Source organism: Molossus molossus, unplaced genomic scaffold, assembly GCF_014108415.1.
Source record: "Molossus molossus isolate mMolMol1 unplaced genomic scaffold, mMolMol1.p scaffold_m16_p_8, whole genome shotgun sequence".
Taxonomy (NCBI): domain Eukaryota; kingdom Metazoa; phylum Chordata; class Mammalia; order Chiroptera; family Molossidae; genus Molossus; species Molossus molossus.
In genome coordinates, this window is record NW_023425402.1 from 29850822 (window position 1) to 29862953 (window position 12132).

The 12132-nt window shown below is 33.0% G+C and overlaps 1 protein-coding gene across 38 annotated transcripts in view; it reads left to right on the plus strand.

Annotated features, from left to right (window-relative positions):
* Nucleotides 1-12132, plus strand: part of PHF3 (PHD finger protein 3) — a 77182-nt gene that overhangs the window by 45626 nt on the left and 19424 nt on the right. For 36 of the 38 annotated variants that reach the window (XM_036249122.1, XM_036249119.1, XM_036249088.1 and 33 more), the window contains 3 exons: nt 1276-3061; nt 9007-9316; nt 11853-12033. In XM_036249122.1, coding sequence (XP_036105015.1) covers nt 1479-3061; nt 9007-9316; nt 11853-12033 — 2074 coding nt within the window. In that variant the 5' untranslated portion in view covers nt 1276-1478. The remainder of the gene's footprint in view (nt 1-1275; nt 3062-9006; nt 9317-11852; nt 12034-12132) is intronic. The other 2 variants (XM_036249123.1, XM_036249124.1) reach the window with 1 other exon arrangement.

Sequence of the window (12132 nt, forward strand, 5' to 3'; positions counted from 1 at the left end):
TTTTCCTTTTTTTTTTTATCCTCACCCGAGGATATTTTTCCATTTTTTGTACAGATAGAGTGGGAGGGAAAGAGAGGAAGAGAGAGAGAGAGAGAGAAACATCGATGTTAAGAGACACATCGAGTGGCTGCTACCTGCACGACCAACCAGGGCCGGGGACAAACTGCAACCGAAGTACGTGCCCTTAGCGGGAACCGAACCCGGGTCTCTCCGGACCGCAGGCCGACGCTCTAACCGCTGAGCCAAACCGGCCAGGGCGGGGACATCTATTCTTTAAGGGTCTCACAGTTCAGCGATAATAACAAATTGAGGAAGTGTTCTCAAAACTGGTGCATAGTAGGATTTTCCATTGAAAGGAAGGATAATTTTAAAAAATTGGTAGTGGTCAGTTATTATACAGAATTGATTCAGAAGTATTGGATATGCATAGATTTGGAAATAGCTTTTTATTTTGTAATTTAGTTTGGGTTTTGTTTTTTTACTTAGTGAATTACTTAGTTTTTTTTTTTGTTGTTGTTCCTCCCCACTTTTGTATTTTTCCTTCCCCTAAAGGATATTTACAGATAGGGAAAGGAATAAATGCAAATTAATAGAGTTTTTTGTTAGAAGCATTGTTAAAGGTGGGAAGTTTTATTAAATTATTTTCATACTTCATTTTCTTTTATGACACATTTTCTTGATTTAAACGTTTTTACATGTAATTTTTCTTTTTTACCTATATCTAATACTGTAATGTATACTTCATCTTTTAGGAATAGAATGTGAAAATGGTGATATAAGTGAAGCACATTCAGAAAGGAATTAGAGTTCTTTTGAGGCTGTGCTTTGAAACTCACAGAGCTTGTTTGTAATAGGTGGTTTAGTTCATATTTTATTGGCACCTGAATTTATTTGGTTTTATATATTTAAAAATATTAATGTTTAAAATTTAGGATGGATATTGATGTGAATGAAGCTTATTTTACTCAGCTATTTCTTATAGAAAAGCGACATGATGAAAACATTTCTGTTTTGTAATTAAGGTATAATAGTCTAAATTATAAAGAGGCTTTTTTCCTCTGCCAGAATTTATAGAACTTTGATAAATATAAAATTTAACATATATACGTATGCATATATATTTAAAATCACTATCATGAGTAACTGTTCAGTACATTTTCATTGTAATGATACATTTTGTAGCTCAGAATAAAGAAACGTATATTCTAAGTTGTACTGAAATAAAAACACATGGCAAAATAGCTAAGTTATTTTTATTTTTTTCCCTTGTGATAGAACAAGTAAGAAGTTTGCGACAAAGCACTATTGCCAAGCGTTCAAATGCAGCACCTTTAAATAGCACAAAAAAAGCATCTTTGAAGACTCTATCTGCCCCTAAAGCAGGGGGGAAACAACCAGAAAGGTGTCAGATCAAAGAAGAAGTTTGCGCATCACCGAAACCTGAATACCATAAAGAGAGCAGAAGGGGCAGTCGACATATGGAACAAACTGAAGTGGCACCGGAAGTATCAGCATCTTCAAGTCATTCTTCAGTGTCACCTTGTCTTGAAATGAAGGATGAAGCTGGATTGGATTCTAAGCAGAAGTGTGATAATCAGGGAAAAGCAAATGTACCATCTCATGAATTAAATTGTCCACTCCTTTCAGAGACTTGTGATAGTATTGAAGAAAAGAAAAATGAAGCTCTGATGGAATGTAAAATCAAGACTGTTAGTAGCCCATTGTTTACATTTTCAGATAAAGAAGAACATGAACAGAATGATTCTATTTCAGATAAAATAGATGAGACTATTGTTGAAGAAATGAGGGCAAAGAGAGAAGTTGAACAAGAATCAAAGGAAACAGTAAAATTATCCCATGAAGGTGACCAAATTGTTGAGGAACCCACATCTGCTGCTGCTCTCTCTGGTGGTGATGCTTGTACAAATTCAAATAAGACCGAAAAGAACCTTGTAGGTTTGTCTAATACTATGGATGAAGTAAATGAATGCCATTTAGAATTGAAGAATACCATGGAATCTGATAAAGCTAAGAACTCCCTTCATAGAAATGAACTAGAACCATTGGGTTATTGTAAAGACACAGAGTCTAATCATAAACAGTTGGAGAGCACTGAATTTAACAAATCAAACTTTGAGGTGGTTGATACTAGTGCTTTTGAACCAGAAAATAGTATTGTTGAAAATGCTGTTTGTGATGCACCTGACCAGAATTCAAAACAGTTGAATATTGTTGAAAGTTTTAAAATGGAGTCTCATGAAACAGCAAACCTCCAGGATGACAGAAACAGCCCGTCAAGTAATCTTTCTTGCTTAGAGTCAAAAAACATAAAATCTAAACACACAAAACTTGTGATTCACTCTAAGCAAAACATGACCACAGATACTCTGAAAAAAATTGTTGTGGCAAAGCATGAATTAATGCATAACAAAACTAAAGCTAGTGTCAAAAGTGTGAAACGAAATGCTGATGAACCAGAATCTCAGCAAACTTTTTATAGGCCAGTCAAAGTGAGGAAAAAACAAGTTGATAAGGATTCAAAGATTCAGAGTTGCAATTCTGGGGTTAAGTCTGTGAGAAATCAAGCTCATTCTATATCAAAAAAAATGCAAGATCAAAATTTTGTACAGGTTTCCAAATCCGTAACTCATTCATTGAGTGAAAAGCCTCATGGTCACCCTGGTTGCTCTAAAGAACCTCATCATCCTGCACAAACTGGACATTTACTACATTCCTGCCAGAAACAGTGCCATAAGCCCCAGCAGCTGGTTCCATTAGTGAAAACCAATAGTCATGTGAAGGAAGAACTTGAACATGCAGTTGGTGCAGAGCATTTTAAGGAGGAGGATAAACTGAAAGTAAAAAAAAATGAGAAGAACCTACAACCCCGCCAAAGAAGAAGCAGCAAAAGCTTTTCTTTGGATGAGCCACCATTGTTCATTCCAGATAACATAGCTACCATAAAAAAAGAAGGCTCAGATCATAGCTCTTCATCTGAAAGCAAAAATATGTGGACTCCCAGCAAGCAATGTGGGTTTTGCAAAAAACCCCATGGCAACAGGTGTGTGTGTGTGTGTGTATGTGTGATGTGTACATTGAAGAGAAATTCCTTTTTTACAGTGGGATTAGTGTGAATGCTTTCATAGAAAGAAATTAACATACAAAGACTTTTGCAGAAACAAAATAACTATCAATCCTGGATAAATGATAGAAAATGGAGCCACTGATTTTACAAATATGTTACCCTAGAATATTTTTAAAAGTATACCGTGACCAATAGCTGGTATATATGGAAATGTTTTGTCATTGTAACCACTTAGTGTAATTTAGTCATTACATCTGGGGGAAAAAACCTTTATGCTAATCATAAAATTGTTACACTGCTTTGGGTCTGTATATATTTTATTTGGCTTGAGAAAAACTAGTAATAAAGTATGAAGGTCATCATGGAAATTCTATTTTTCTTTTGAAGATTTTGTTGGGGGGTTGTGTGAAAATGAAGCACACTATAACTTAATACCATTACTTCATAACTATCAAACTTGACCTCGAGTGAAATTTGATAGCTAAAACAACTGTTAAATTACCCAGGTGAATTTTGTATGTAACGTGGAATGGAGTGAAAACATGTATTTTTTTTTTTTTTTTAACGTTTAGTGATTTGGAGGATTTCTTGTGACTTCTGATCTTTTAAGAAACGATTTTAGCACTGTCCTTTGGCATTCTTTCATTAGGATCCAGTGTTTTATAGTTTTATGGCACTGCCTCCCACCCCCCAGCCCTAGCCCATATATTTTATTTGCTAGCTTTTTAAGAAAGGAAAACAAGATATGAAGTGGAGATTCTAGCTACAAGATTATCCTGTTCAAGTGTTCAGATTGCTGTTGGAACTTCTATCAACGTCGATACGATAAAAGAATATCATAACTTGCACATTGTAATGTTCTCTCTACTTGTGAAAGTAAATGTTATAATGACTTTCCCAGTACTATCAGATTACATAAAAATGAAACTATTTAGGTAGGGACAATTTAGTACAGTGTGTTGTAATAATTATTTCAGTGTGGGGAGGTATTAGTGTGGGAAGTCTTGGGGCTGTTCTGCAAAAAATAATTTGTTCATGTCAAAGATTTCTTCATTTGTGATTCAGCCTGTGGCCTGTTTTTAGTGTCTGTGGTTACTTTATAGCAACATATTCCAGTTTTTTTTAAATTGTGACTTGTTTGAATATAGAGCTACATTTGCTGTCACTTATGTGTTCTTTATACTTTTTAAATTAAAAACACCTTATTAGATATTCTAAAGTGGGCCTGCTAAATTTTCAGGCCTTAAAGAATTGATGGCTGGATGGTTCATTTAAGTGCTCTTTTATGCCAGCTCTTTTCTTTCTGCTGGAATATTCTATATAAATTATTAGAGTGACATCTGGTCAGAGGAATGGAATAGGGGCCTTACTTAACGTGAATGAGTTTCTAAAATGACACTTTGGCATAGAGTTGGAAGCTATGTTAAGGATGTTATTATGTAGCTTTTTTGGGGGGAGGGTAGATAAAGTTCTATTCTGATGGTCAGTCCTCAGGAGGTTGCTTGGGCTTTTAAATGATGACTCACTTTATCAACATCAACAGTTATTTTTCTCAAGTGAAGATTAAGTGTTAAATCCCACTGTTTTTTTAATCAAATGCCACCTTTTGGATCTGCTCTATAAACCTAGAGTTTCTTTGCTTCAGTCTGGAAAATGATAGCATATTAGATATGTAGGGATTTTGAGTTCATCCTATGTAAATTACATGAATATATATATAATAACATTGGACATGGTCAATTTTGGAAGCATCATTACCCATTACTACAATTTTGTGAATAAAGAACCCTAAATAATTCATTGTTTTTTTATTTTTCTCAAGTGAAGATTAAGTGTTAAATCCCACTGTTTTTTTAATCAAATGCCACCTTTTGGATCTGCTCTATAAAACCTAGAGTTTCTTTGCTTCAGTCTGGAAAATGATAGCATATTAGATATGTAGGGATTTTGAGTTCATCCTATGTAAATTACATGAATATATATATAATAACATTGGACATGGTCAATTTTGGAAGCACCATTACCCATTACTACAATTTTGTGAATAAAGAACCCTAAATAATTCATTGTTTTTTTTTTCTTTACATATTAACTTGCCTTTATTACTATGATACGCTGTGCTTGTATATATTGAGATTACTCACAGAATGCACCTGTCATGTAGCGTGTAATTTTCTTACTTTAATTCATACGTAAGAATATGAATTTGTTAGGAGGGGTATATCCGGAAATAGTTTTGATCTATCTTTTTATGTCATGCACTAGCCCACTGAAAGCTGTTGGTTAATATGACATATTTTCAAGCACTTGTGACAGCTTTGCTTCTATAAAAACTATTTTATGTCTTCAGCATTTTACATGTATTGCAGTGGAGGTTAGCTTCTTTTATATGCTTCCAATGGAAATTATATTTTTTAATTTGTTTATGGTTTGGCCAAATGTAATATTTGACCATAAGCAACTTATATATGTCCTACAGACAGTAAGTATCGACTCTAACCATTTACATATCACATTGACTTTTTAAAAATTGTATTTACTTTCCTGATTCAGTGTTATAACAAAAGTATACATATTATTTAAAAAAATTTTTTTTATTTCTTTATTGATTTTAGAGAGAGAGGGAGTGACAGGGAGAGAGAGAAACATTGATGAGAGAGAACATTAATTGGCCACCTCCTGCATGCCCCCCACTGGGGATTGGGCCCACAACCTGGGCATGTGTCCTGATCTGGAATTGAACCAGCAGCCTGTTGGTGCATGGGTTGATCCTCAACCACTGAGTCACACTGGCCAGACAAAATACATATTATTTTGAAAACCAGACTAATACTCATTTAAAAAAAAAATTAATGTTACTTTTGAATTACTTTTAAAATAAACCAGTTAGTATTTTGGAAGAAACAAGTAGGTCTCTTTTCATATGTCTACCTTGTAGTGGCCAGCTCTTATGAAGACGTTTGTATCTTTATATTACAATTTCTTGCTTTGTTACAGAAGATTAGTTTATTGGATGAGATTTAAAAACATAGCAGAAGGGATTCAGAGTTTTATAATCAAAGAAACCTTTTATTCTGAGAAGGAAATTTTTGCCTAGGAAAATTATTCTGGCTTTTTTTCAGGACTTTAAGAGTTTGATAAGTATTTTTCTCTGCAGATTAGGTGGGTGGTGACAAAAATATTGACAAAGTTTATGTGGAATTTAACCCTTTCATCTTAGAAAAGAGTATGTATACATTCACAGTAATGTGGTCTAGATTTGACATTTAAAGGAAACACTTAACAGTACAGAGGCCCCACATTGTAGCATTTACATTGTCAGTGATTTAGTAACATGAATTTGCATAGAACAGGAGTTCACAATGTTGCCTCTGGTTTACTTTGAAAAATGTTGAAAATTTTCTAAGAATATATTCTGGCTTATTCGAAAAAGATTAGAATTTTTAAATTAGTTTTTAATTACCTTACAATGGATCTTGTTTAGTTTTTTAATTTTAAATTTGTGTATGAACACATAACAATAGGAGAACAAACAAATATTTCCAAACTTTTCAGTGTAAGTGATTTATGCTGACTTGATCCACTTAATCCAGAGCTAAACTCCATATTGAAAGAGTAAACATCCAGGTTGTAGTCTTTTAAGTGATTTTACATGTTGGTAATCAGAAGTTCAAGGACAGCAGAAAATGGGAGAGTAATCCTGTAAACTGTGTGATCCATACTCACCTACCATGAGAAATAAAAGGGGGAAAAATATAAAATCTCTTTGTGATAGGACATTATTAAAAAAATGTGGTTCATAAGGTGCATAGTACTTCTAAATTGTAAATCCTAGCAGTGATTCATATGTTTTTGGGTATTCAGTTTCACTTTCAAGTTAATTATTTTTCCCCCAGGATATGTGCAAATTATTTTTTACCAGTGTTATTTTTTTCTTGATTACACAATTTTATTTTACTGCATTTTTTAATATAATCTCTGAACTTTTAAAATAAACATCTGTAGATGGTATACTAGAGATTTGTTTTTCAGAGCCTCTCAAATTTGAGGAGACATGGTGGAAAACTTTATGATTATAAAGCTATTCTTTTTAAATAAAAATTTGAAATTTCTTAATACGTGTTTTATAAATTGATACTTTGTATTTGAGGCAAAAGTATAGCTGTCATAATGTGTAGGTTTTTAAGTAGTGTCATATTGAAAATATTCAGACTTGTCTTGAAGAAATAATTAGTTCTGACAATGGAAATAAAGGAAAATCATTATTGGCTTTCTTTTAACATTTCAGACATTGCTTTCAAGAAATAGCAGTTCTTAAGACTTTGCAATGTGAAATAGAACTTTGAAGCACCTGTAGTTTTCAAACTTTTATTTTTCTGTTGGCTGCAGGATCTGTATCATTATAACATGGACCCATCTAAAATTTCTCCGCACCTAGAGAAACCATTTGTATTTGCAAACTAATACACATTGTTTAAAAGTTTACATGTTAGGGTTGTGAATCCAAAACATGCTGGTTGTTTTGTTTTTATGTAAGGGATGAGATCCCCCCCCCCCCCCCCCGAATCATTGGGGAAATGATGGCTTAATCTGGTAAAGCCAGCACGCATTATCAGGATAAAGAATAGTGAATTGTAGACTTGAAGTCTAGTTTCCTTAATGCACAGCAGTGGCTTGGCACATAATAGAAAGCCACACAAGAAGAGTGCTGCTATTGAGAAATGAGGTATTTGGCATAACTTTTTCCAAGATACCCTATAAAAATTGAAGCTCTTATGATTTTTATAGTTCCCATATTACAACAGGATCTCTGTTATGTGTAGGGAGAGCTGGCCATATAACTCTTTTACCTTTAACATCTTCCTATTGGACCATAGGTTTTTAAAAGAAGTTTTGACACATGGTAGTATCACTATTTTTACCATCAAAATCAGCACTGTCTTTAAATCATTAAGAAATATTACTTGAATCGTATCTTAAATTTCCAAACATAGCATGAGTTACTAACCTGAAGAAATGAAAATGTTAAATGTAATTGAGCTTTGCAGTTTTTCTAACAGTGGATTGTAAAGTATGTAAAAAAGATAGTTTCTCCCTCAAATTGCTGTGTATCTATCTGATATGTAATTTTAGAGACATAAATCTCATGTCCCTGGATGTTTTCATTGGATAGTGAAGTTATTCTTAGATAAAATGCAGTAAAGGGAAAACTTTTATAAGGGCATTGTTTAGAAATTTTTTGAAAAGTCAGCTTCTGAATATTAATATTTTCACATTAAGATATAATATTGATCATTATTTTGGAAGAAGTTTATAAGCTAAAGTACGTGGTCAGTAGTAAGGAAGTCATTAAGATTTTTTAGCTAAATCAATGCCACACTCTGAAGCAAAATATTTTGAGCTTGGAATAGTTATATAGTTAAGATGGTTAATAAGAAACAATTTAAGATATCCCAATATGTTTTTGAGTTGCATTTTATGTTTCTTCTTTTTGGCATATAAAATGTTTCTCCATTGTATGATAATCAGGTCTGTGGTAAATGTATTTGTAACTTTGATGGATTGTGATCACAAATTATCACAGGTCTTACCCACCAGTATCAGTGAAGAAATTGTCATTCTGGACTTTGTTAAGGCCAGTTGTTTTTACTTTCATCTTATGGGGTTTTTTTGGTTTGTTTGTTTTAAATATTCTTTTCATTTATACCTTTATACCAGAAGGGAAATAGTTAGACTTAATTAAGAGTTTCATTTTCATTGAATATTCTTTTTGAAAACTTGCTTCATGTTGAACTGATAAAATGGGTAGAGATGGAAACGATGCAAAATACCAAAGTCAAATATTGAAAATTTAATTTAGGATTTTGACATTGGTTTCTAAGAAAATGTATCAAATTAGAGTGTTTTTTTTTTCCTTCCAGGTTTATGGTTGGCTGTGGAAGATGTGATGACTGGTTTCATGGTGATTGTGTCGGGTTAAGTCTTTCTCAGGCACAGCAAATGGGAGAGGAAGACAAAGAATATGTGTGTGTGAAGTGTTGTGCTGAAGAAGATAAAAAGACTGAAGTAGCAGATCCAGATATTTTAGAAAACCAAGCTAAAGTTGAAGTCCATAGTGAAGATAAAACAATGGAATATGAGAAGCTTGGATTATCAAAGCACACATCAACAAATGACAAAACCAAATATCTAGATGATACAGTGAAGCACAAGGTCAAAATTTTAAAACGGGTGAGCTTGCTAATACATTCTTTTGTTGTTTAAGAAATTGGTTTAGGCTGGTCATTAGAATTTGAAATTTCTCATTAGGTTTTATTCTAGTGTACATTTTCAAATCTACTTTTCTTTAAAATGGATGGATTTTTACTTAAAATAATTTGGTGATTTTAGTGAACCAGGTAGTGACATCTTCAAAACATACAAAGCTTATTTCTTACAATTTTTATGTTTTGCTAGTTCTAGTCTCAAGTTTGGTACTTGGATTTTCTGTGGTAGAACATGTGTGTGTGTGATCTTATAGTGTTAAGTGTAAATTGTGCTTACTGATAAAATTTCTTTAAAAAGCTTTTCGGTCCATAAATGTCTGCTAGTCCTTAAACTACATTTGGCATTATTATTTTTAAGTGGAAGAGTGTTTTTCTCTGAAGGAAAAGTAATCTTAATTTGTTTTACCTTTGTCCCAGTGTTTGATTAAAACCCTCACCTCATCTTTTTTTTTTTTTAAAAGTGGACTCTTTAAAGTAGTCAGTTTTCCCTCATCCTTATATTTTTAACTACCTTCTAAAATTATTTTCTAATTAGAGATTTTCAGTTATTTAGTTAATTACAGGAGCAATGAATAAGGGATACAGCATTTTATCTGATTAAACTTTATTTTCATTGTCTGCCTTTTTATTACTGTTGATTTTTTTCAATTGATTTGTTATTCTTACAGATACAGTGTTAGAAAATGTAGTGGCAATAAATATATATGGAGAGTTAAATATAATAATCTTAAAGACATTAATTGTAGAGTTGGAAGGAACCTTGTAAATCTTTTATTCCAACCATTCAGATTTAAGAGCATAAGCATGTTTTCTCCAAAATCTCTATTACTTACAAACTCAGTTCTTCCACACACTCCGTAGATTAGACAAATCTGGATTAAGTTCCCATTTGCCAAATCCTTGTGATATTCAGTTTTCTGTCCCCAAGACTTTTTGAGAATCATATTATGTCCTTCTGACATGCTGTTGCTTTGTCTGTTGATCTGATTAGCACCAAAGTAAATGATAATAATTGAACTGAAAGCTCCATTGAGAAGAATTTATAACATAACTTGAGAAAGTTTCTGTTTATCATTAACTATTACTTATCGCTTGGGAACAATTGCTTGGCCATTTAGAAATATGCCTCATTGTTTTGTCATTTAGCTTGAGTTGTCTCCATCTTGTCAAAAGAGACATTTTAAAAACACTTAATATTATAAATGATTTGAGAAACCCCTTTCCATAAAAAGAACTGAGTTTAGTCTGATTTTGTAAATGTGTGTGCTATCCAAGTGATTACTATTTCCTTTTTGATGAATTGTTCAATCTTGTTTAGACTTGTCTGATTTATTTTATGAAACCTGCTTTTTAAATATCACTTGTTATCCCTAGATTTTATGTTAAACCATTGATTGAATTTTTCCTGTATGCCAAGCCTGGTACCAGACTTGGGTATATAGCACTGATTAAAATATGTTCCTACTCTCAAGTGAATCTAGTTGGAGAGGTAGAAAATAAATAATTAGAAGATTCCTAGTCTCAAGAAAATCAGTTTTTGTATCTACTGTGTCTTAAAGCCTATGGTTGCATGTTTATACACAGTGTTCTTCCCTGTCTTTTAAACACTAGTGTGATGTGATTAATTTTTCCCAAGGGTCTCAGAATGGCAGTTTCATTACCAGTTCTTTGTGGATTATATTAGGACAAGTGTAGCAGGTGTCCTGTTGTTCTACCTTATGGGTGTTAAAATTGCCAATTGGTATACTGAGAACTTAACTGATACACTTATTATAGGTGACTAGAACTTCATTTTTTTAAAGAAAATATTGAAAAATATAAATACCTATTTCGGCCTCCTTTTCCCATATCCATAGCCAACTAAGAGAACTCTTACTATCTTATATATAATTTTCCAATATTGTCATCGGGAACATGATCTCTATTTTTTAGTTGTTTATATAGAACAACTAAATAGCCTATTACGTGTTCTGTAGAAAATAAATGTTTAACAAATGGATTTTGAGTGAAAGGACGATTCTCCTTTTTGCTAATTGACAGTTCTTTTATACATTTTTAAACCCTTTAAACAGTTACTGGGCTAAAGAATGGAATATGTTTGTTATTGTAATAGGTTGTAGTACTAATTAGGTTTAATTTTGTTCATCTACATCTCTTGAGGCTTGCTTTATGTTAAAAAATAGTATAGTAGTTTTGCCCTGGCCGGTTTGGCTCAGCGGTTAGAGCGTCGACCTGCGGTCCCGAGAGACCCGGGTTCGGTTCCCGCTAAGGGCGCGTACCTCGGTTGCAGTTTGTCCCTGGCCCTGGTCGGTCGTGCGGGTGGCAGCCACTCGATGTGTTCCTTTCACATCGATGTTTCTCTCTCTCTCTCTCTCTGTTCCTCTCTCTCCCTCCCACTCTACCTGAACAAAAAAATGGGAGAAATGTCCTCGGGTGAGGATAAAAAAAAAAAAATAGTATAGTAGTTTTAATTCTAACAAATTAAATACTGTTTTTTCCAGGAATCTGGTGAAGGCAAAAACTTATCAGACTGTAGAGATAGTGAAATGAAAAAATGGCAGCTAGCTCCTCTTCGAAAGATGGGACAACCAGTTTTACCTCGGAGATCCTCAGAAGAAAAAAGTGAAAAAATAAAAGATTCTACAACTGTTATTTGCACAGGAGAAAAAGCTTCAAAACCAGGTAGTAAGATTAATAAAAATTATTATATTCTAATGTATTTATATTTTATTTCATATATTATCAATTAGTATATTTAGGGAAATTTTTAAATTTTAACAT